This window comes from Ictalurus furcatus, chromosome 20, assembly GCF_023375685.1.
Source record: "Ictalurus furcatus strain D&B chromosome 20, Billie_1.0, whole genome shotgun sequence".
Taxonomy (NCBI): Eukaryota; Metazoa; Chordata; class Actinopteri; order Siluriformes; family Ictaluridae; genus Ictalurus; species Ictalurus furcatus.
The window spans coordinates 23,310,709-23,336,861 of NC_071274.1; the positions used below are offsets into that span (position 1 = coordinate 23,310,709).

The 26,153-nt window shown below is 44.5% G+C and overlaps 2 protein-coding genes across 2 annotated transcripts in view; both read left to right on the forward strand.

Annotated features, from left to right (window-relative positions):
* Positions 1-22,283, forward strand: LOC128624058 (uncharacterized). Its single transcript, XM_053651337.1, has 4 exons — positions 1-540; positions 2,599-2,631; positions 18,778-22,143; positions 22,248-22,283. Exons 1-4 carry the CDS (start codon positions 451-453, stop codon positions 22,281-22,283), a joined length of 3,525 nt encoding a protein of 1,174 aa, XP_053507312.1. The 5' UTR covers positions 1-450.
* The window catches only part of LOC128623925 (rho guanine nucleotide exchange factor 4-like), a 26,247-nt gene continuing 22,185 nt past the window's right edge, over positions 22,092-26,153 (forward strand). The window contains exon 1 of the mRNA XM_053651112.1: positions 22,092-25,806. Within this exon, the coding sequence (XP_053507087.1) occupies positions 22,297-25,806 (3,510 nt within the window). The 5' untranslated portion in view covers positions 22,092-22,296. The remainder of the gene's footprint in view (positions 25,807-26,153) is intronic.

The window sequence follows — 26,153 nt, forward strand, 5'->3', positions numbered from 1 at the left end:
GTGTGTTCACTTTTAAATATTATAAAACAGATTTCTTTTCGGAAAGCGCGATCAATCTGGCAACCCTGCACTTGATTGGTTGGCATTGAACAATATTCATGTATAAAAACCCTCAATAAAACTTTATATACATTACATATGCGGTTCGATGAATATGCAAATTAATCATTAGTGACGTCACCTGCCGGGGTTTGGCACCTTTCAGAACCTGCAATAGCTATTAAACCCTCGAACTGTTCAACCCACTGCTGAAACTCAACTATTACATCTGGCAACCCGGATGTGGGCCGGACGTGCGCGCGCGCTGAGTCTCTCAGTGCGAATGAGTGAGTGAGTGATACAGCAGGCACGCGCACAGAGCCGCGGAGTTTGGATCCCATAATGAACCGGGAATTAAACCGGAATGAAATAAACCTGTTCGGGGAAGAATGAACGCGTTAAAGCTGTAAGATGGAGGAAGCAGATCTGGAGTCTTACCTCAGCGCCAAGTTTCATCTCTCAGCCTGTATTTTCTGCTGGGCGCTGCTCAAAATCTGCCAGGTAAATAATAACTCACCACTTTTATACTCCTTTATTTATCTTTTTATTCATTTATTCATCACGCGTGTAATTACAGAGAAAAGATTTCTTTCACACCTTTAAAGTTTTATCGTGTTACAGGAACAAACACTGCAGTCTGAACCAAACTCAAACAAGTGTGTGTGTGTGTGTGTGTGTGTGTGTAATTACTCGGATTAATTAGGATTTCTCTCTCTGGCTAATTAAAACCTTCACTGAGGTCACTTATCTACTGGCAGCTCATTAAAGTGTTAATTCCCACATTATAACTAACAGCCTGTGAATTTTTATTACACAGTTTCATTAAGAAATATATATTCCTACAGTGTTGAATGAATTCTTAGTGTTCGTGTATTTGCACTTTTGTAAAGGTTATGCATTTTTATTTGTGTCCAAAATCTATTCATTTTACAGTAAAAGTATCTTATAAAGTCTACATTAAAGCACAGATGAATGTTTTCTACTGAAAAGGCAACTACAGGACATTCTACTGTAGGTTTGATGAGTATAAATGAGTTAAATGAGTATTTAGTAAATAATATAAAATGCTTTATTTGTATTGAATCTTAAACACTGCGGGTGGAAATAAAACACTGGGAATGTGTGCGCTTAGTAACATTAAACCGTGTCGCATTGGTGTTATTTCATATTCTAAACAATTACACACGATATCAAAGAAGTGTTGAAGATAATAGAGAAATCTGGCAACCCTACGCTGTTGGGTATTTCTTATAGTCCTGTATGAGGAACACTGTATAAATAAAAAGGATTATTATGCTAGTGTTTGTGATACTTATGCATGAACTATGTATGAATCTGGCATCCCTGCTTGACTGTTTAAAGACTGAGCAGTGTTGGGTATTGTTAGCATTAGCATTGTTAGCTGCTGATGTTGGAGTTAGTTTTATTTTTGGGTAATTATTATGGTAGCTATAACACCAATCTGGCAACCCGACCATGTGGAAGGTGTACGATTTATTGTAACACTGAATGACTTACAATGCAGTGTATGATGTTATTAGTTCTCTCTCTCTCACACACACACACACACACACACACACAGAGCAGTGAATTCAGAATGTGCACATGATGAAATATGAGCATCTTATAATTAAACCTCATTTATTTATATTTAGATTGTAGTACACCATGCTGGCAGCAGGGGGCACTACCCATTACACACAGCTGCTTTAAAAGATCAGGGCTTCATTACAGATGTAGTTTTACATGTAAAGCGGTGGCGTAAGGCGGAGTTACTGTTACCGTCCAGAAGCTGGTAATGTTCCTGTAACAGCACGTTGCCAAGTGTTGTGTCCTCTTACACCACAGCAACTACCATTTTTACATTTATGAATGAAACACACCACACTTTTATCCTTCTATAGTTACATTTAACACTGTGGAACAAGTTCCTGTTCTCACTTACGTTATAGCAGCTATAATCCCTCTCTTTATTCTCTCTCTTTATTCTCTCTCTCTTTATTCCCTCTCTTTATTCCCTCTCTTTATTCTCTCTCTCTTTATTCTCTCTCTTCAAGTTAATAAGAGCGAATAATCACAGTGTGTGGTGTTGGTGAGAAACAGTAGAGAAGTGTAAACTCCGTGGTGAAGATGTGGGAAATCTTAGTTCCAGCTTTACCTCTGACTGTTCCACAGCGCTGACACTGGAGACTCCTTCCGTAAATGTTAGACATCTTTAAACACCTTCACCATATCAGTGATTTTTAGAAACAATAACGTATTATAATTAGAGCGAGTGCATTAATATAAAGCTGCGCTACTGTCAGAGCCGCTGTTAAAGAGAACTAATCAACACCTTCTGACCAATCACGATCCAGAACTCATCAGCACCGTGGTGTAAGTATTCTGTAGTGTATTGGGTATATTTTAGCACAAATGGTGAGTGTTTATAAAAATGACTTACACTCGTGACTACAGATGTGTAAGAACAGGAAGTAAACAAGCCGGAGAATAAAGAAACCGTAACGTGAACCAGAAACGCACCTTAACACAGTCCTGTTTGTTCTGTTTCTCTTACAGAGGAGATTACGCGCGTCTCCGGTCGTCTCACAGGTAAGACTCCGAGCTCACTTCCTGTTTCTAAAACCTGTCACTGATTGTTCAGAGAAAAGCCCGAGCTGTATCGTGATCAGAGCTGAGCGGTGTGACGATCCTATCTGTATTAAGATAATATATAAATATATATATATATATATATATATATATATATATATATATATATATATATATATATATATATAATATATATCACAAGACTGCGGTGTGTCTTTAATGACTTTCTATAAAACATCAAAAACAAAACGTGTCTGTGTGTGTCTGTGTGTGTCTGTGTGTGTCTGTCTGTGTCTGTGTCTGTGTCTGTGTCTGTCTGTGTGTGTGTCTGTGTGTCTGTGTGTGTGCTTGCACATGAGTGAACATATTATGCTACAAATCCAGATCAACATGGATTCTGTTGGATTCTATTGGGTGCAAATGTTTTGGCACCCGCAATGAAAAGGCCTGTAAGTCATAGAAATGATCAGAACTTCTCTCAGTAAAACCCTTAAATCTGACGGTATAAACTCTCCCTGCAGTTCATTTGTTCAGAATTTGTGCATTATTTTTTTTTTAGTGTGATGTGAAGTGTAATCTTCCTGATCAGTTGCATATTTAATACAGCATGGGGTTATTAACATTGTGAAATACGACTGGGTTTAATTTAGCGTCAGTGTCTTGCGAGTTGTGAGTTTGATGGAATCATTCCTCCGACCGGAGCTCGAGTCGTTCTGTACTGCACTTTTAACCTTCTTATCTCGTGTCTTCGCAGAAAAAACTGTCTGTACATGTCTGGTGTTGGAGTTGTGTAATCACGGACACACTTTTGTCTGTGTGTGTGTGTGTGTGTGTGTGTGTGTGTGTGTGTGTGTGTGCGGTGATCTCTGAGCAGGTACAGACGAGGCTCAGTTCAGATTTTATTTCATTTTGTGTGTGTGTGTGTGTGTGTGTGTGTGTTGTAGAGAACACCCTTGCGTGTCTGAGCAGGTATAAATGCCGTGACGTCACGTGAAACGGAGCTGCATCTTGATTTTCATTCCTGGACGTGTGTTTGATCTGACATGATGTTTGTTGTTTGTCTTGTTTTTTGAGAACGTGACCCGGAGCGACTCCACAGGCCGCGCGGTTTCCGAAAAGCCTGGTGTATATTTAAACACACACTCTCCACACCTCAGGAGGACTCCAGCAGTTGTTCTGAGAGGATTCCTCGAGAGGAAAACGGGGTGTTTGGAGATGTTTGGTGTGTGTTTTGGTTCTCTGAGAACTCGTTTACGTGTCCGGTAGCGTTCAGATGGGGTTAGTCTTCGGGATGACGTTCACATTTAGGGCATTTATACATCCGAGCAGTCGAGGGTTAAGGGCGTGGCTCAGGGCCCTCGCAGTTTCAGCTTAGTGCTGGGATTTGAACTCGCAACCTTCCGGTTAGTCTTCAGTCCTTCCAGGATTTAGTGATTTAGTGAAACGCCACAATATTCACAGGAGCGTGCGTTTTTTTTTTTTCAAAATTACCGCAGATTTCCTGCGGATTCGGGCCGAGACGAGTCATGTGACGTCATCACGACACGCATTCAGACAAAGCCCTCTTCGGTTCACGTGTGTCGAACACGAGTACCGCTAAAAGCTCTCATTTACCCACAAACACCACCGCGAAGGAGCGTGAAGAACGATTCCGTTCGATTACCATTTCTCCGATTCAAATAGTTTTCCACAAAAACCCACACTGAAGAAAAAGCGCGAAACCTCTTTTCCCACGGGATTTAACACCGTCTTTACCGACATGTCGGGACTCCGGGATAATTCCATCACACACCTCCACATGGAAAACTCATCCCGTCTGACCCCAGCCTTAAACCCCGATCAGTCCGCCGGATGACTTCACACTCGGAGAGTAAAGGGTTAAATGGTGAGAGTCGGTAAACGTCGTCAGTTGGTGATAAATAAATGAAAAATGTACTGATGACAGGTTGTTAATTATCTCATTATCCAGTGCAGTGTGAATAGTGTACATGAGTGCTGAAAGGGATTGTGGGTAATACCTGTCGAGCGTGTTTTCATGGCCAAGTTGTGCTGTGTTTTTGTTTCACCGCTTCCTCGACCCCGTGTCACTCGAAGCCCTGCAGGGTTTTATTACACTTTTTTTCTTCTGATTGTTTTGGGTCTTTAGAAATGTGACATTCTTGTCCTGCGAGGTTTTGTGCTTTGTGTAAAACGCCCCGGGGAAGATTTGTAGCAGACAGACGGGTAGCGTGGGCCACGATCTCTAACGTCAAAACACAGACAGCCAGAAGGAGAGAAAAACACCACGACTTTTACACTCCCAGAATTTCTGCATTGTTTACAGGAAAGACACCTTTTTTTTTGATGAGGAAACAGGTGATAAACAGGAGACAGGTGTGAAGGGGCGGGGCTAGGGTGGTGCTTACGTAGTTAACAGTAATGCTGTTACTATTCCCTACATACACTATACACTACTTACTTGTGTAAAAATTATAAATGACCGTCATCTATGGCTCCACCCCTTTTTACTCCAATTCACTCTTTTGGGGTGGGGACTGTGATCCGATTGGTTGCAATGGGGTCGGGGCAGTTGTGGTCTGATTGGTTGCAGTGGGGTTAGGGGCGGGGACTGTGGACCGATTGGTTGCGGTGGGGTTAGGGGCGGGGACTGTGGACCGATTGGTTGCGGTGGGGTTAGGGGCGGGGAATGTGGACCGATTGGTTGCGGTGGGGTTAGGGGCGGGGAATGCGGTCTGATTGGTTTGTGTGGGGTTGGGGCGGGGAATGTGGACTGATTGGTTTGTGTGGGGTTAGGGGCGGGGACTGTGGACCGATTGGTTGCGGTGGGGTTAGGGGCGGGGATTGTGGTCTGATTGGTTGCGGTGGGGTTAGGGGCGGGGAATGCGGTCGGATTGGTTTGTGTGGGGTTAGGGGCGGGGACTGTGGACTGATTGGTTGTGCTGGGGTTAGGGGCGGGGACTGTGGACTGATTGGTTTGTGTGGGGTTAGGGGTGGGGATTGTGGTCTGATTGGTTAGTGTGGGGTTAGGGGCGGGGAATGTGGTCTGATTGGTTGCGGTGGGGTTAGGGGCGGGGAATGCGGTCTGATTGGTTTGTGTGGGGTTAGGGGCGGGGAATGCGGTCTGATTGGTTGCGGTGGGGTTAGGGGCGGGGAATGCGGACTGATTGGTTTGTGTGGGGTTAGGGGCAGGGATTGTGGTCTGATTGGTTTGTGTGGGGTTAGGGGCAGGGATTGTGGTCTGATTGGTTTGTGTGGGGTTAGGGGCGGGGACTGTGGTAGAATGAAGAAACAGTAAGTTCTGTAAAAATTCTCTTTTTGGTTTTGTGAAAGACAGCAGCGTGTTATTTAAATAATGTATAATTATTAATGTATACTGTTTTATTGAATAAAGGAGCCACATTAAGACGTTTTGACGTTTGGTGGTGTTTTGTGGAACACTTGCACGGTGTGTGTGACTGTCGCTGATTTATTCCTCTGTACATCATCACTGAGCAGCTGTTCCTGTCCTCCATCATCACACAGCTGCTGTTATTCCTGACGCTTCTTTCCTTTTATTTCCTGTGTTCGGGGCTGGAATAGCACAGTGGTGTAGAATATCACACACAGCGCCGTGTTGAGGCCGGAAACGTTTTCGCAACGTCTTCACAACGTCCACTGGGAATTCAAACATCAGCTTTAAGACAGCTCTGATTTTACACATCAGCTGTGAACATCTCGCGATTAATCATGATCTTACAATCAGATCACTGAAATCAGGCGCTATATCCAGTGTGATGTCACAACTATGACCTGTAGAACGCAACAAGGTCACATGACCTCCCGTCTAACCGCGTTAAGTGACCAAAGCAGACTCGCTTATCCGGGGTTAATATTTCTAAACTCGGACATTGAATCAGTCACAACTGAATCAGATCTATTTGTGTCCTTCTCAAATGACCACGAAATCTATAGATAAGGTGGTATTCTGATGGTACTCTGATGGTACTGTGACGGTATTCTGATGGTACTGTGATGGTACTGTGATGGTATTTTCCTTCAGAAACACAGTGCTGTTGATGTTGAAGTCAGAGATCGGTGTCAGTCTCGCACAGATTCGGGACTCTGGTCGGATCACATTCACGCTGCTCCTCTCGCGTGTTTGTGTGCTCAGACACGGCTAAATACGGCGGTGAGTCAGAGCGCAGGGCGTTGTGGTTTATGCGTGCGCTGAAAAGCGACAGCTGCTGAAGAGTTTGTCTCTGGAATGAGGGCAACATGTGTGGAACGTCTTTAATGACTAATCACTCGTCCATCGCAGGAGTGTGCTGATCACGGGCTGTACGGTGTATCGCGATATTCAGGGGGAGGAGTCTGTCATCACGGACAGATTATATTAGCTTTCATTTCAGGAGGTGTGTACGGTAGAGTGTTTATTTATTTATTTATTTATTTATTTATTTATTTATTTATTACCAGCGTTTATGCTTCACATTTCTCTTCTAAAAATCATTATTTCAGAGAAATTTGAGAATGATTCTGTCCATAACTCATTAAAAGCCCTGATTCCCGCCGTTCCTCATCTGCACGGCGTCAGCGGGCCGAGGTCCAGAACCCGGAGAGCCTCTCGGAGCAGGAATGCAGATGTTTGGGAGGACGGAATGCCGGGACGTGGGAGGAATAGCGCGTGCGCTGTAATAAATCTCCTGCAGCGGTGTGCGTTGTTGTGTGAGTGAGCAGCGAGCGTGCAGCTGTCCCTCACCAGCGCCGTGTTTACGTCCTGCTAACGGAATGAATTCTTTCAATAACGGAGAAGATGTAAAGATTCAGGACTTTTAACAGCTGCTTCGACTCTGTAATGTTTATAAAAATAAAAATGACATTGTTTGTTGTTTATCATCGTTCAGAAGTGGATGCAAAATCAAGGGAACGCATCATTTTTCATATTTAACGGGTCATGTGACGTCACGACGCGCATTCAGTCAAAGCTCTTAATTAAATTCTCATTTACCAACAACTCTCTTCTCCTCTCTCTCCTCCTCTTCTCCTGTCTCTCCTTCTCCTCTCCTCTCTCTCCTTCTCCTCTCCTCTCTCTCCTCCTCTTCTCCTGTCTCTCCTCCTCCTCTCCTCTCTCTCCTTCTCCTCTCCTCTCTCTCCTTCTCCTCTCCTCTCTCTCCTCCTCTTCTCCTGTCTCTCCTCCTCCTCTCCTCTCTCTCCTCCTCCCTCTCCTCTCTCTCCTCCTCCCTCTCCTCTCTCTCCTTCTCCTCTCCTCTCTCTCCTCCTCCTCTCCTCTCTCTCCTTCTCCTCTCCTCTCTCTCCTCCTCTTCTCCTGTCTCTCCTCCTCCTCTCCTCTCTCTCCTTCTCCTCTCCTCTCTCTCCTCCTCCCTCTCCTCTCTCTCCTCCTCCCTCTCCTCTCTCTCCTTCTCCTCTCCTCTCTCTCCTTCTCCCTCTCCTCTCTCTCCTCCTCCTCTCCTCTCTCTCCTCCTCCCTCTCCTCTCTCTCCTTCTCCTCTCCTCTCTCTCCTTCTCCCTCTCCTCTCTCTCCTTCTCCCTCTCCTCTCTCTCCTCCTCCTCTCCTCTATCTCCTTCTCCCTCTCCTCTCTCTCCTCCTCCTCTCCTCTCTCTCCTTCTCCCTCTCCTCTCTCTCCTCCTCCTCTCCTCTCTCTCCTTCTCCCTCTCCTCTCTCTCCTCCTCTTCTCCTGTCTCTCCTCCTCCTCTCCTCTCTCTCCTTCTCCCTCTCCTCTCTCTCCTCCTCTTCTCCTGTCTCTCCTTCTCCTCTCCTCTCTCTCCTTCTCCCTCTCCTCTCTCTCCTCCTCCTCTCCTCTCTCTCCTTCTCCCTCTCCTCTCTCTCCTCCTCCTCTCCTCTCTCTCCTTCTCCCTCTCCTCTCTCTCCTTCTCCCTCTCCTCTCTCTCCTCCTCCTCTCCTCTCTCTCCTTCTCCCTCTCCTCTCTCTCCTCCTCCTCTCCTCTATCTCCTTCTCCCTCTCCTCTCTCTCCTCCTCCTCTCCTCTCTCTCCTTCTCCCTCTCCTCTCTCTCCTCCTCCTCTCCTCTCTCTCCTTCTCCCTCTCCTCTCTCTCCTCCTCTTCTCCTGTCTCTCCTCCTCCTCTCCTCTCTCTCCTTCTCCTCTCCTCTCTCTCCTCCTCTTCTCCTGTCTCTCCTCCTCCTCTCCTCTCTCTCCTTCTCCCTCTCCTCTCTCTCCTCCTCCTCTCCTCTCTCTCCTCCTCTTCTCCTGTCTCTCCTCCTCCTCTCCTCTCTCTCCTTCTCCCTCTCCTCTCTCTCCTCCTCTTCTCCTGTCTCTCCTTCTCCTCTCCTCTCTCTCCTTCTCCCTCTCCTCTCTCTCCTCCTCCTCTCCTCTCTCTCCTCCTCCTCTCCTCTCTCTCCTCCTCCTCTCCTCTCTCTCCTCCTCCTCTCCTCTATCTCCTTCTCCCTCTCCTCTCTCTCCTCCTCCTCTCCTCTCTCTCCTTCTCCCTCTCCTCTCTCTCCTTCTCCCTCTTCTCTCTCTCCTTCTCCTCTCCCTTCTCTCTCTCCTTCTCCTCTCCCTTCTCTCTCTCCTTCTCCTCTCCCTTCTCTCTCTCCTTCTCCTCTCCCTTCTCTCTCTCCTTCTCCTCTCCCCTCTCTCCTTCTCTCTCTCCTTCTCCCTCTCCTCTCTCTCCTTCTCCCTCTCCTCTCTCTCCTTCTCTGCCGTCACTTCATCTGGAGCGGATTTATAGCGGATCCGGGACGGATCTGGAGCGGATCTGGGACGGATCTGGGACTCGGAAGCGTTGTGGGTTTAACAGTTTAAGCTCACACACAGCCCTGATGGTTTCTTTTGACTTTTTGATCCGTTTGCGTCATCAAAAAGTAATCTTTATAAACTGCCTTCGGCTACAACGTGGAAATGTGTACCGGAATGAGAAAACACACACACGCGCACGCACGCAGGTCCGGCAGGCCTGAACACGTCTCAGGATTTCCCGTATGTCTTTAAGACGCAAACGAGTAGCTGAACCAGTGTGAACTAAAGTAACCTCCTTCGGCTCTGCTGCCGTCGTGGAAGATTCTAGCGAGCGGTTTAGCGTCTGCACGTGTAGACCATCGCTCTCGACAGTTCCACAAAACAGCACTTCATTACGATCTGAATCATGTATAAGCCCCGCCCTCACACTTCAGACCACGCCCCTTACCTGAGCCTGACCCCAGTCTGTGCTCAGGATGAAGTGATTATCGCTCGGAGTCGTCTTCTCTCTGTGACCTGGTCCTTTTTGTCCATGTTGGAGACACTGAAGGACGTGCAGCGCACCGGGATGAACCCGAGGACGTGCAGCGCACCGGGATGAACCCGAGGACGTGCAGCGCACCGGGATGAACCCGAGGACATGCACTTCCGTTATCTGTGCGCTACGTTAGCATCGGAGCAAATTCAATATGCTGAGCATGTTAACGAGGAGCTGTGGGTGCAGGTCGGTTTATTCCCGTCCTCCTTCCTGTTTGTGGTTTTTATTATTTCTGTGAGCATTACTTTAAAATCTGTTTGGGGGAGTCGGGATTGTTCGGGGCAACAGGGCAGGAATGTGGAGGCGTTGAAGCTTTCCAAAAGGCCTGAGCTGTAAAGCTGAGGTAAAAGTGTGTGTGTGTGTGTGTGTGTGTGTGTGTGTGTGTGTGTGTGTGTGTGTGTGTGTGTGAAGAGGTGACACTTTTAGCTCGTTACTAGTGAGGCCACGTCCTGAACCACCACAACGGTTTGCTTTTCTTTTCTTAATCTTCTCAAACAGACGGGAAAAAAGAAATAGATTCATAAATAAATAAATAAACACAGGAAATAAATACGTACTGTACATTCATAAATAAATATACACAAGTGAACTAATGAATACGAATGAATTCATACACACAAATACATGAATAAATAGAATAAAATCATAAAAGTTGATGATTTTATGAAAAAGCAGCTGATGTTCAGTATTAAGTGGTGATGTATACAGCATACACGCTGTACTCACCTTCTATACTGTGTGTGTGTGTGTGTGTGTGTGGGGGGGGGGGATTTACACACTCAGACGTCACACGGTCTATAAGCAGGCTGCTGCTGTGACACGAGAGCGACATTAACACACATAACAAACATGTTTACTATGACCTCTGACCCCTGACATGGAGAGCAACATCACACACACACACACACACACACACACACGTTTACAGGAACAGAGAACATAAATCTTTCTCTCCATCTTTCTCTCTCTGTAAATGAACAGGAGTGTCGTTGTTGGAAGCAGCAGGTGGTTATTTGTGTGTGTGTGTGTGTGTGTGTGTGTGTGTGTGTGTGTGTGTGTGTGTAAAACAAGTAATTCAGGCTCCACAGCGTGTTAGACGCAGATCTGATGGTGAATGAAAGAATAAACTCGGTGTGAAAGAGAAACTCGGTGGAATGTTCTGGACGAGCTTTAACGAGTCGCCGAGGACCGGAGCGTGTTACCGCATCGTTACATACAACGACCAATCAGGCTTCAGTATGCAGATACAGGCTACATTTTAATTTGAATATTCATACCGTCTGAATTTCTTTATGAAGCTAAAAGTGCCACTGCGTGTGTTTCTGTCCGCTGTAGAGCTGCAGCTAACCGTTATACTGAGAACAGATTCATCTCGATTGTTTCTTCCATTAATCGGATTAAAAGTTCAGTTTTTATTTTCTGTATTTTTTCTAGAAAGCGTGTTATTTCACGTTCTGCTCGACGTTGTCCTTCACACACACACACACACACACACTGTGTAAACTGAAGGCTATGATAAAGGTATTAAATGTATATGTGCGCTGTGCTGTACACTGTGCAGAGGAGTTAAAATATTAACATTATATTTAAAATAAAAAACAGCTGATTGTCCACACGCTTTAAAGCAGAAGGTAAATCACTAGATTAAAAACACTAAAGAATAAAAATAAAAGCAGAGAGGAGGTGTTAAGGGGTAAGAGGTTGAATGTTCTGCAGTAACACACACACACACACACACACACACACACACACACACACACACACACTCGTCTGAACACACTAACGTTCCTTTATTCTGTAAATGTACCGCACTTCTTACATTTATATACAATTACACCTTCTAACCCCATTACACTTACTCTCTCATAAACACACACTTACTTTAGTTTATAAATATCAATAAATATCGCATCAGACTACAGATTTGATCAGAATGAATATTTTAGTCAGTGTTATCGCGCTCGTTCAGTGGAGTTTAACGGAGACTCGCTCGCTGTCAGGACGAGACTTTGTGTAAAATAGAAATATTTCTAACGTTTACAGATAAGGATATAAAGGTGAAAGTCTAGAACACACTGGGTTTAATTTTACAGTGTGTATATTGATGAGGAATAAAATAAGAGCTCTTGGGAGAGCGGTAGTGCTTACTGTACGTGTTGTAATGTTTATATCTGTCCAGTAGAGGGCGCCAGGAAGTGAAGTTTATAGTGTTCAGCGTTTCAGTGTTTTTGGGTTTGTGTTTTTTTTATTTGGACACACTGAGAGTGTAGATTAAAAAGAGATGGAGGATGATGATGATGATGATGATGATGATGAGGATGTGTGAAGAGATGGCCACTTTTTACAGAGACGTCTCTGAGCCTGTTCAGTGTCCCGAATCATTTGACTCAGGTAAAGGATTAGTTCAGGTTAGTTCACTGATTCATTTTACACAAACTGAATTGTTCAGTTTTACAGCTAATATTTTTTGATAAGCTACTGATGCATTCGAACATTTTGAGTGATGTAATGATAATTATTTTGAACACAGACATACAGATATACGACACACTGATAAGAGAATATCATTAACTTTATAACTTTATGGCTGCTTTATTACAGCAGTAGACCGTGTACAAGGACCTACTCAATCAAGATTCTCTGATAAACACTGAACAAACTCTGATTCACTGACTGATTCACTGACTGATTCACTGACTGATTCACTGACAGAGCGAGGGAGATAAATATGCAAATACACACTGTACAGATGGTGAAAAACAACTTCAGTTTAGTGACTTGCTGAAAAAAGACTGAAATCGTTTGTGAACATATCATCGTCCCATCATGCACTGAGGAACAGAGGGGCGGGGCTTAGAGCTCAGAACTGACCTGTACAGAACTGACCGCTTCTGTCTCCTTCTCCGAAACCGTCACAGCTAATAAACACGAGTGGTTCAGTTAGCAAACTAAAATCAGCGAGTGCTGCGTTACCTCAGTCCAGCGCCGACATTTACATCTCAAACATCTTTAACATCAAGTTAAAAAAAGTTCACTAATGATAATACAGATTAGGGGCGTGGCTAGGGGCGGAGTCAGAAAAAGAGCGGACCGAGTCAAAGATGACACACACACACAAACACACACACACACACTAAATCCAGTAGACTTAGAAAAAGGAAAATATGTTAAGACAGGGGGTGTGTCTCGTGTGTGCACACACACACACACACACACCCTGTTCGCCTCACGCTGGGCCTCCTCGCAGGATTAGTGTGTTGTGTAATTCAGTGATTCAATACAACTAGAGGAGAAACAGACGGAGAGTCGCCTTATTGCGAACTTAAACCTCGTCTCCTCCCTTCTGTCTGTCTGTCTGTCTGTCTGTCTGTCTATCTCTCTCTGTCTCTCTTTCTCTCTATAACGCAGTAACGACTGAGCATGCAGCAGCAGCAGGCCGGATAGACCACAGACAACTCTCTCCATCCGAGAGAGACAGTTAGAGAGGGAGAGGGAGACAGTTAGAGAGGGAGAGAGAGACCGTTAGAGAGGGAGAGAGAGAGACGGTTATAGAGGAGGACGGAGGGGAAACTCTCACCATGTTGAGTGTGATTTGTTTCATACGCAGCTTCTTTGAGGTAAAAAACCTTTTAACACTTTCTTTCATTTCTGTGATTCTAGTGTAGATCTCATTTCACTTTTAAGCGGTGTGTGTGTGTGTGTGTTTGTTTGTTTGTTTGTGTGGGGTGTGTGTGTGTGTGTGTGTATTGTGTGTCTGTGTGTGTGTGTGTGTGTTTAAGCGGTGTGTATGGTGTGTGTGTTTAAGCGGTATGTATGGTGTGTGTGTGTTTAAGCGGTGTGTATGGTGTGTGTGTGTGTGTGTGTGTGTGTGTTTAAGCGGTGTGTGTGTGTGTGTGTGTGTGTTTAAGCGGTGTGTGTGTGTGTGTGTGTGTGTGTGTGTGTGTGTGTGTGTGTTTAAGTGGTGTGTGTGTGTGTGTGTGTTTAAGCGGTGTGTATGGTGTGTGTGTGTGTGTGTGTGTGTGTTTAAGCGGTGTGTATGGTGTGTGTGTGTGTGTGTGTGTTTAAGCGGTGTGTATGGTGTGTGTGTGTGTGTGTGTGTTTAAGCGGTATGTATGGTGTGTGTGTGTGTGTGTGTGTTTAAGTGGTGTGTGTGTGTGTGTTTAAGCGGTGTGTATGGTGTGTGTGTGTGTGTTTAAGCGGTGTGTATGGTGTGTGTGTTTAAGCGGTGTGTGTGTTTGAGCGGTGTGTATGGTGTGTATGGTGTGTGTTTGAGCGGTGCGTATGGTGTGTGTGTGTCTAAGTGGTGTGTATGGTGTGTGTTTAAGCGATGTGTATGGTGTGTGTGTGTTTAAGCGGGGTGTGTGTGTGTGTGTGTGTTTTAAGCGGTGTGTGTGTGTTTAAGCGGTGTGTGTGTATGGTGTGTGTGTGTGTGTGTGTGTGTGTGTGTTTAAGCGGTGTGTGCAACAAAGTAACGTGTTATTACCTCATGAAATATAGGAGCCAATCACACACCAGCAGAGTGAGGGGGCGGAGCTTGTAGTGCTGGAGGTGTGAACTGACAGGTGACTTTCTTTAGAGGGTGTTTTCAACTTGCATATTCCTGTATATTCATAGGTCCAGGCTTTTTACTTGTTTCTTGGGCATTTAAATAAGTTTTAATCCACTGTGTGCATGCGTGCGCGCACGCATGTGTGTGTGTGTGTGTGTGTGTGTGCGTGTGTGTGTGTGTGTGTGTGTGTGTGTGTGAGTGAAGAGAATTTCACCTCCTGGTCCTCATAAATCTGCAGTGTGTTTACATTCCACATGCGACATTATCGTTCCTCAGACATCTCCACCTCACGCTGCAGCCGGGTTTACAGGTCCAGCTCACCGTCACTGCTGTTCCTCCACCACAGCCCAGTTCACCAGTACACCAGTACACCAGTTCACCAGTACACCAGTTCACCAGTTCACCAGTACACCAGTACACCAGTTCACCAGTTCACCAGTTTCTTTCACACAGATAAGGATTTCCTCAGTAAGGAAGTTCAGCGAAGTGGAACAGGAGTTAACGTTATCAATCACGTAAAAGATACAAAACCTGTCGCATTTAATCTGGATTCATTTATGCCTGAACACGTTTCTTTGTGTGTGTGAGAGAGAGAGAGAGAGAAATGAAAAGAACACACTGTACCTATGGGAGACAGGAAGTGAACTGTGAAGAAGGGGCGTGGCCCATGTGTCTGTCAATCTCAGCTTTGACTTCTGCTGTGTTTTCATGCTGTGGCATGAAGACAGTCTGTGTGTGTGTCTCTGTGTGAGAGAGAGCTGAGCATGTAGACTACTTCAACACACCCCCACACACCCCCACACACCTTCTCACTGGGTATTACTATTTTAAATGGAAGGATTAATTGAACACGGCTGATTTTCCCATGATTCATTCACACAATAACACACTCACTTACTCACACCATCCCAGTCCCTGACCTGAACCCCAGAGAAAACCTGTGGGGTGAACTGAAGAGGAGAGTCCACCAGCGTGGACCTCGACATGTGAAGGATCTGGAGAGATTCTGTATGGAGGAACGCTCTCAGATCCCTCGCCATGTATTCTCCAACCTCATCAGGCGTTACAGGAGAAGACTCAGAGCTGTTATCTTGGCAAAGGGAGGTAGCACAAAGTACTGACTAAAAGGGTGCCAATAATTGTTGCATACCTATTAGCAAAGATTTTTTCTGATAAACCCGTGTTGTGTTTGTAATTGTTTGATATCCGTGAGAGCAGAGTATTTCTGTGAATTCTTTGAACAAAAGATCAAAAGGTTAAACAATAAAGACAAATTTTCACAGCCTTCTTTACCCATATTTACCAAGGGTGCCAATATTAATGTAGGGCGCTGTAGATCTGTCTATCTATCTATCTATCTATCTATCTATATATATATATATATATATATTATGAAGGTGCATCTAAAAAATTTGACTATCGTGGAAAAGCCACATCACACAATCCTGCGATTTTAACAGGGGTGTGTAAACTTTTTTTCGATCCACTGTACAATGTTTTCTTTTTAATAGTGATGCGTGATATTTGGAAAAGCCAGCGTTCACAGGACATGCCATTTAAATAATAATATATATAAAATATAAAGAATCTGGATATGTTGTTTAAATAATTTATGCATAAAAAAGAAACTTTTGATGATAATTGTTCAACATCTACAAAGATAAATAATTTGACTCTGAATAAACAGGAAGTGAATCTCTACGGCTTCAGAATTCTAGTTTTTTAGCAGGATGTTACATCGTCACGTCATCACCAGCGTTTAGCGTCGGTCTCCACACGTCTTTGTTTTAAATCTATATCCTCAGCACAAGCTGGGGGTGTGTGTGTGTGTGTGTGTGTGTGTGTGTGTGTGTGTGTGTGTGTCTCATCACGTGTATATGATCAGAGTGTTTGTGACGGAGGAAGGGGTGTTTCTGATGAACCTGTTCTACCTGTTAATAACTGCAGCAGTTACAGGTGTGTACTGCTAACACCAGCAGAGACCTCAACAACAACAACAACAACAACAAACAACACAAAGTGATAAAGGAATAGTATTGGTGGTTTACAGGTCACACACACACACACACACACGCACACACACTCCCCAGAACATCTGTACATCTTAAGAGACGGCAGTAATTAGCAGCGTGTGTTGGGCGGGTTGAGTGGCGGATCAGCGCTCGATGGATGATGAAATGAAAACAGGTCTCGCGTTGCCTGATGCGTGTTTTTCTCTCCAGAATTGTGTTGTTATTAACTCCCTGCTGTCTGGATGTTGTGGTTTTGCATAGTTCAGGTTAATTATTAGTGTTTTGCGAGACAAATGCGTAAACTGCAGGCTTTTCTAATGCAAATACTGAACACTTGTTCTGTTGGATGTGTATGTGGGGTGAAATGAAGTGTTGGTTTAGAAGAAAAGGTCTCGCAGGAACGCGTTTGCGGTGCGTCAGTGAATTCGATTTTTTTATTCGTGATATTTATTATTTTGTTTGATAGTAGAAAGGTGCCAACATTTACAGTCGAGCCTACGGAGATACGGGAGACGCCCGAAAATGACACGCTTCTGTTTTGTCAGTTAAAGCAGCGGTAAAGAAAACAAACATCAGTAAAAAAATTCACATGAGTGGAAAAGGCAGAGGAGGAGAAGAGTGTTTCTGCGTCTAGCAGGAACTGAATTGTTTATTGTTTAAGTCTCAGTCTTGTAAGCCAATGGAAAAGAAGAAGGCGGGACTTTGGTGTCTTTGCTCAGTAAAGAAATGAAGAGCTGTTTATTATGAAGTAACGCCACGCCAGATTCTCACCTCGCTGGTTTCTATCCGGTCCGTACAGGATTTTGAAGTTTGATTTTCTTTCTTTATTTATTTTAGTTTTTCTGCGGAAAACTACTCGAATCGGCGAAATCACAATCGCAGGAAATTGTTTTGCAGGAAAGTTGCAGGCTCCTCCCAATATTGAAGCGTTTCTTTGATTTTTGCGTTAATTTCTGAGATCGCAAAATCGCTGATTTACTACGGCTTGGTCCATGTCTGAAAAAACAAACAAACGAATAAATAAATAGCTGTCTCATCATCCTCTGTTGTTTTTGGCTAGCAATGTTGCCAATAGCGGATAGAATGATATTTGTAGTGTTTACTGCAGGATTTTAGGTGCAGATTTGGACTCTAGTGATTTTGGGGATTTTATGTTACTCAGATCTGGCAACCCTGACTCAGACAGTTGGACCTGACTCCTGTTTGTAGAAATGCGGTGTGTAACGTCGCTTCAGGTGAATGTAGGAGCGGCTCGGAGCGGCCTGTTGGCAGGCGTGTGTCTCCGATGTTGTCCTCCACCTCAATCCACATCCTCTGACACGTGTGTGTGTGTGTGTGTGTGTGTGTGTGTGCGTGTGTGTGTGTGCGCTGTTGATTGTACGAGTGTGTGCCTGTACCTGCGTTTCATGCACCAGAGGAATAAAGTAATTTTGTGCTGAATTGTGTGGTGTTGTGTAATCTGATGTGTGCAAGTTTGAGGATTTGACCTCGGCTAAGGAGAGCTGGTTTTGTTCTCTATTTGATTGTGTGTGTGTGTGTGTGTGTGTGTGTGTGTGTGTGTGTGTGTGTGTGTGTGTGTATGTGTGTGTGTGTGTGTGTGTGTGTCAGTATGTCTGTGTGTGTATATGTATGTCTGTGTGTGTGTGTCAGTATGTGTGTGTCAGTACGTGTGTGTGTCAGTACGTGTGTACTGGGCGAGATTATCGCATGATTCAGGCTGTAGTTACAGTGTTGTGGTTACAGCATTTCGCTGAGCTGCAGAACAGAATAAAGTCTCGTTGTCAGGGAAACTGTTTTTATTTTCTGAAGGACGATGCTTTGAGTTCGAGTCCTGTGAAGTCATAAGAAAGGGTTAAATATATTTATATATATATATATATAATGTTAATGTACTGTCCCCTCCAGAAGGGAAAGACTAATTGATTTATTTTTGTTGTAAATAAACGATGAAAATGTTCCAGATTGTTGCACTGGCTGTGCCCAGTGTCTGAGCAGCGCCTCTGATAGACTTCTCCTCTTTCGCTTTCCTCCCACAGTCAGCTCTCTGATCTTCATGTTGGTTTATGCTTTTTAACAACTCATGCAGTCTTCACAGGTGAAACTGAAGTCAAAGTGTAAGTGTGTCTGTCAGAAATTTGTGATTAAAGTCGCAGAGCGTGTCTCTCACGTTCGTTTAAATTCCACCAGTAGGATGACGGTAAACTGTAGCGGAGACAATAAACAACCGAGACGTGCTAACGGACAGAGAAAAACATGTTCCTTCAGGCTCGCCGTGAAGAACGTGTGTCGTAGAGTGACGAGGAAATGTAAGGTTTCGAAACGATCGACTAAAGCTCTTCTCTTTCTCCTTGTAGACTCCAGCTGTCGAGGACTTCGCTACACGTGCTGCTTGTCCAGAAGATGTCGACTCTCTCCAGGAGAAGAGCGCAGAAAGTCGAGATGTTTGGAGAGAATCAGCACTGGAAGAAGCTCAGGACATGACTGAGGAGTATTTTGAGACGTGCTCGTGGCACGGCGACGCTTCCTCGGATTATATTGGAGATCACGTGAACTTCTCTTCTCCTAAACACTCCCCTGGCCTCAGAAAGCAGGACTCGGGAGGTCAGCATGCGGTAGTTGGTGGTCCACAGCGGAACACGGATGGAGAGGAACTCACGGTAGCATTGGGAAGCGAGTGCAGCTTCCCAGACTCGGATTCAGGATGTGCAGTTCTCGAGGAAGCTGGACTTCCCTTTCTCTCACATACCAGCGTGTTGGACGCACCAAAAGACTCCGATTCACAACTTTTTACAACTTGTGAGGAACTCCTGGTACAGGTGGAGGACAGCTGCGATGCAGTGATTTTATATGATTCAGGGCGTGATCAAGCTGCAAATCAGTCACCATCTGAGGAAGCTGGACTTCCTTCCATCCTGCAGTCCAGCACAGCAGCAGGAGACTTAACTGGTTCGGATTTAGTCGTTGCAAGCAGAGATCTTGTGGATATTTCTTCTTCTAAATGCCTCCGAAAGCTGGACTCTTCTTATTCAGAAAGAATGGATGATGTTCTCGAGATAAACACTGGTGAAGAGCAACTCCTGGCACTATTATCCAGTGAGTCCAGTGTAATGATTTCAGATCATTCAGGGCATCGTTCATCTCTTGAGATCGTGTCAGAGGAAGCTGGACTTCCTTCCATTTCTCAGGCTACGTCTGAAGAAACCCTTACGCTGACTGACAGAAGTGAAGCAGCGCCGCGGTTAGAACAAACTCCTGATTTAAGCACAGATCATAGGAAATTTTCTTCTCCTAGAAGCTCTCCTGACCTCAGAAATCTTCATTCAGGGTGTGATGAAGTTCTAAATGGTTCATCCGTTGAGGAAGCTGGACTTCCTTTCATCTCTCAGGCTAGTGTCTCTGTCCCAAATTTGACAGATTCACAACTTTTCACAATTCCTCAAGAGAAACCTGATCTGATCTACAGAGGTACATCAGAACCAGAGTTAAACAGAACTTTAGATTTCACTGTTACAAGCAATCACAGAGATCATGGGATCTTTCCTTCTCCTAAAAGCTCTCCTGACCTCAGGAATCTGGACTCTTCTCATTCAGAAGGGAAGAACAGTGGTCTGGAGATGAACATGGATGGAGAGCAACTCATGGTACTACTGGCTAATGACTGCAATGTAGTAACTTCAGATGATCTGGAGAATGCAGAAATTGTTAATCGGTTATCTTCTGAGGAAGCTGGGCTTCCTTCCATCTCTCAAGTTAGCGTGTCTGACACAGACTCAAACGATTCACAAAGTTGTACAGCTTCTACATGCACACTAACCCTCACTGACCGAAGTGAAGCAGAACCCCAATTAGAAACCTCTTCTGATTTAGACCATGTGGACTTCTCTTCTTCTGAACACTTTACTGACCTCGGAAACCTGGACTCTGCTCATTCAGCAAGAAGGAACAGCGGTCTGGAGGTGCCCATGGAAAGAGAGGAACTCATGGAACCTCTAGAAGGTGACTGCAATGCATTTATTTTAGATAACTCTGAGTGTGAGGAAGTTTTAAAAGGTTCATCTCATGAGGAAGCTGGATTTTCTTCCATCTCACAAGCTAGCATGTCATCAAAAATCTTGACTGCTTCACAACTTTTGACAGCTTCTAAAGAGACACTTGCACTGAGTGACAGAAGTGAAGCAGCGCCTCAGTTAGACAACACTCCAGATTTAGATGTTACAAGCATTTCTTCTCCTAAACGCTCTCGTGTCCTTGCAAGCATGGAGTCTTCTCAAGCAGAAGAAAAGATTGATGGTCTGGAGATGAACACGGATGGAGAGCAACTCATGGAACCATTGACAAGGGAGTGCAGGGTGATCATTCTCGATCATAATGCTGCTGATGTTTCATCTGTTAGGATTTTCTCCAAGGAAGCTGGGCTGCCTTCCATCTCCGAGGTTAGCGTATCCGACCCAGATTTGATCGATTCACAACTTTTTCCAACTTCCGTAGAGACACCTGTAGAGCTCACCTATAGAAGTGAAGAAGCTCCTCAGTTAGAAAACATTTCAAATTTAGTTGTTGCAAGCAACGATCAAGTGGATTGTTCTCCTAAACGTTCTCCTGACCTCAGAGACCTTGAAAACCTGGAGTCATCTCATTCAGAAATAAAGAATGATGGTCAGCAGATGAACGCTGGTGAAGTGCAACACAAAGTACCACTGGAAAATAGTGCAGTAGTGGTCAGTGCAGTGATTTTAGATGATTCAGATGATGAAGCTGCAAACTGGTCATTTCTTGAGGAAGCTGGACTTCCTTCCATCTTGCACACCAACACTGCATCAAAAGACTTGACGGATTCAGAACTTTTTACAACTGAAGATACACTTACATCTACTGACCAAACTGACACAGTGCTCCAGTTAGACAACGCATCAGAATCAGACGTCCCAAGCAGAGATCTTGTAGAATGTTCTTCTCCTGACCACAAACATCTGGACTTATTTCATTTAGAAATCAAGAATGATGGTGTTCAATTAAAAACAGTCACAGAAGAACTTCTAGTACCTTTGACAGGAAACTACAGTGCAGTGATTTTAGATTGTTTATCCTGTGACGAAATTGTGGATCCATCATCGTTTGAGACCTTGTCCAAGGAAGCTGGACTTCCCTTCATCTCCCAGGCCAGCATGTCTGACACAGATTTGATTACTGACCAAACTGAAGCTGTGGCCCAGTTAGACAGACCTAGTTCCGATCTAGATGTTGCACGTGAAGATCAATTTGATTTCTCTTCTCCTAAAAGCTCTCCTGACCTCAGGAATCTGGTCTCTTCTCATTCAGAAGGGAAGAACAGTGGTCTGGAGATGAACATGGATGGAGAGCAACTCATGGTACTACTGGCTAATGACTGCAATGTAGTAACTTCAGATGATCTGGAGAATGCAGAAATTGTTAATCGGTTATCTTCTGAGGAAGCTGGGCTTCCTTCCATCTCTCAAGCTAGCGTGTCTGACACAGACTCAAACGATTCACAAAGTTTTACAGCTTCTACATGCACACTAACCCTCACTGACCGAAGTGAAGCAGAACCCCAATTAGAAACCTCTTCTGATTTAGACCATGTGGACTTCTCTTCTTCTGAACACTTTACTGACCTCGGAAACCTGGACTCTGCTCATTCAGAAAGAAAGAATGATGGCCTGGAGGTGAATGCGGAGGGAGAGGAACTCTCAGTACCTCTGGTAGGTGGCTGCAATGCATTCAATTTAGATGACTCAAGGTGTGATGAAGTTTTAAATGGTTCATCTCTTGAGGAAGCTGGATTTTCTTCTGTCTCACAAGCTAGTGTATCTCATACAACATCAAAAAACCTGACTTCTGAGGAGATCCCTACAATGAGAGACAAAATTAAGGCAGCGTCCCAGTTAGACAGCACTTTTCATTTAGATGGTTCAAGAACAGATCATGGGAACATACCTTCTCCTACAAGCTCTCCTGAAATCAGAAATCTGGACTCATCTTATTCTGAAAGAAAGGGAACCGATAAAGAGGAACTCGTGGTACCGTTAGCAAATGAATGCAATGGAGAAGATGATGTTGAGAATGCAGAAATTGATCATTGTTTATCTCCTGAGGAAACTGGACTTCCTTCACAGAATGAAGGTCTGGAGAAGAACAAGGATGGAGAGGAACTCATTGTACTCTTGGACTCCAATGCAGTGATTTTAGATGATTCAGGGCAGGATGAAGTTCTAAATGGTCCATCTCCTGAGGTAGCTGAACTTCTTTCCATCTCTCAGGATGGCACGTACAACACAGATTCGATCAGTTCACACCTTTTTACATCTTCTAAACACACCCTTGCACCACCAGATGGAGGTGAAGCAGAGCCTTCTTTAGAGAACGCATCTGATTTAACTGGTGCAAGTAGAAATGAAGACGAATCAGATAATGTAAGTAAAATGGAGAATCTCACTGTTCCTGAATTATCACAGATCATTTTAAGCACACATATGGTAGAACATCTGGGACAGATTGATGAAGCTAGGGTCAAACCTTCAGAGGTAAATAGTAACATATTTGTGGATCTATCAGTAGATGCTAAGATGTTCGTAGATCCATTAATGGGTGGATATCCTTGTGTTCAGTCTTCTGTCAGCTCTAGTCTTCAGCCTGAAGGTGTAACATCACTCCAAAAGGATCAGAGACACTTTTCCAATCCAAACATCAACAAGGAGAACTTATTAGAAAGTTCTCCGTCTATTAAAGACAGTGATGATTATTCAGCAGAGGAAGATACCTCGAGTCTGTCGTGTGCTAACGGTTTTATTCCAGAGCTTCACGTTCCAATGAATGATGAACAAACTTTGGATTTGGACAATGATCAAACTGAAAGGCGGTCTAAAAATGTAGATGATTTGATAAATGTGCCGTTTCTGAACACTTTCAGTGTGAAGGAATTCACGGTCATACCCCAGAAAGAGCAGGAGGTCATTTATTCAGATAACTCGGGTTATATCGACTCTTATGTGATGCCATCTTCAGCTGGTAAAGAATCACAAAGTGTTCCCTTCGATCGTGTTCGAGGAGATGTTGTAGACAGCTATGTAGGACAACTTCCAGGTCCAGTTGAGGTTTTATTCAAGGAATCGACTCCTTTAGATTCTCTTAACATCACCAAATTCACTAAACAGGTCCTGCAAGGAGACCAGGCTACGTCTGAGAAGGTCTGTGCGAAAGAGCATGAAGCTAGTATTTCATATGATGATTATTGTATGCAGGAAACCTCTGGCTTAAAAGCCTCACTGCATTTTGATGGTTCACATCATGGTTCAGACACAAACAATAACACGAAGCAGCACACACCTGAGACACCTTGCACTTTACATGCTCCTACACTAGAACAGGAACTCTGGAATCATGTGCATCCATCCATGCAAGATGGTCCCTCGAACGTCTTCTCAAATTTATCAAACAATTCTGCCGGCTTCTTTGAGATCTCTGAACGAGTCATGATGGATTACAAAAGGGATAATTCAAATCCACTTGATGTAGAAGATGCTTCTCAGGGGAAGATGTATGGTAAAGAGTGCCAGTTGGGGGAACACCAGGACATCATGGTAGATCCTACTGTCCGTCCAGTCGCGGATGCTCACCGTGGACTGATTCATTCCAGTTGTCAGAGCTCTGAGTTTTCATACGCTCTTTCTATAAATGGACCTACATGTCAGAAGATCCTCCGAGAGCAAAGCCAAATGCCTCACTCTGCCTCCGTCAGTGTTACCAGTGGATCAGGAACTTACGAATCCGAAGCAGCACCTTTTTGTCCAGATTCACTTCAGATCCAGAGTTACCCTTCCATAGATGTTAGCACTGGCCTAGTATCAGATTTGGAGCCCATTATGGAGTCGGAGCACCCTCAGGAGATCTCAGAGAGTTTGAATGGAGAACTGAAGGATCTTGTATCATCTGCGAATGAGGACGAATGCACCCCTTTACAAAGGGATGAAAATGACGCGCTATACAATGTCGGGTCTATGAGAGGATTTTCTGATAAACCAGGAGATGTAGACACCACCTCTTGTCTGACAAACGAGTGTGATGGTAATGATGATGATATTCCCAATTCCGCATCTCCAGATCAAGACTTTATTACAACAAACAGTGAAGAAGTTGAAGATCCCAGTCACGGCACAACGGGAAGCAACTCGAACTCCACTGGCAGCAGCCAGAGCTTATTAAAGAACAAGGAGGCCAAGAGCATGTCTGCAGGGAAAAGCTCAAAGTTCTCCAGGTTCACAAGAATCCCCTCCTTCCGCAAAAGCAAGAGAGAGATCAAGGTTGGAAGCAAGATTGAACCTGAGAGCAAAATATCTCCTGAGGTTGGAGAGGAGAGAAATCAGACACCTAGTCATAATCCTACTGTAGATCACTTGACAAAATACGAGGATCAGTCTAGTGATGTGGTCTTGGGGAAAGCCCTTGGTGTAACCTGGAATGGACAATCCAAATCCACGTCCAGCTCCAAGAATACACAACAACATGACAAATACAGTGAGCGAGTGCAAACGAAACCTGTTCTTGACCCCCAGAAGAAAAGCAAGAGCAGTGATAACTTCCGCATGAAGCTCGCACTGGCTCAGAAGTCTCTGTCGAGCTTGTTCGAGATCCGAACTGCTGAAAAAGACCACCAACAGGATCCCAACGTTCTGAACCAGGATACAAAATCCAAGCAACCTTGGGTGAAGAGAAAAATGTCTAAGGATTCTGAGATGCTAAAGAGAACTCTCTCTCTTCCTGGACCAAGTGGTGCCAAGTCTAGATGTCGCCACCTGAGTGACTTAGTGTCTGGGTTAACCGAGGATCGTCCGGATCTTCAGGGATTCCAGAGCTCCAAGGAGGATTTTAAAAGCACATCACACTCCGAAGCATCAGTGTCTGGACCTGAGGCGGAGCCTGTTGAGAGGAATACACTATCTAATGGCTTAGCTAAAAACTTTGAGGCTGTCCATAGTCATGAGAACATCTCGGAGAAACCCATGCACCCTAGTGTTTTTGCTCTAACAAATCAGCTATCTCCATCCTGGACAAGATCCCTGGGTTCCTTTGAAGGACTTGATACACCAACTAAGCCAATGACTCCCAAACCACAAAATCCTGGGGTTTGGGGCCAGAGGAGCAGCCTCCGCTACCCCTCAAAATCCGTTGCCACCTCCCTGTGTTCTCTTGGTGAGGGTCCGAGTTTGGAGGGACTGTCAGATCGTTCACAAAGGCGAGTTGGACAAAGAGCAACACAACTTGCGTCGGCTCAGTCCTTTGAGTCGGAGTACTTACTCGAAGACATCAACTCGGACAACCGATCTCAAACCAGCCTGGTGTCCACCAACTCCGCCACGCAGTCTGAGGTGAGTCTTGGTGATCGTTCTGTTTATGATCCAGTCATGCAGCGCTTTTTATAATAAATATATGATCAGTGGTGTGATGAAGCGGAGTTACTGTTACCGCCTCAAAGCTGTTTTATTTTTCCCTAAAGCAACACGTCTCCAAGTGTTTTATTCCCCTTATACAACAGCAGTGACACCTTCTACTTTATATCTACTTTTAATCACATTTAATGTTTAGTAACGATCGTGAAGCTCGCGAGGTTAGTTCCTGCTCTCACTTACGTTCTAACAGCTATAACGCAAGTCTTTTTCTCTCTCTCATGAAGTTAAAAAGCCAAATAAAATGGCAGCTGGTCATGTGACCGAGA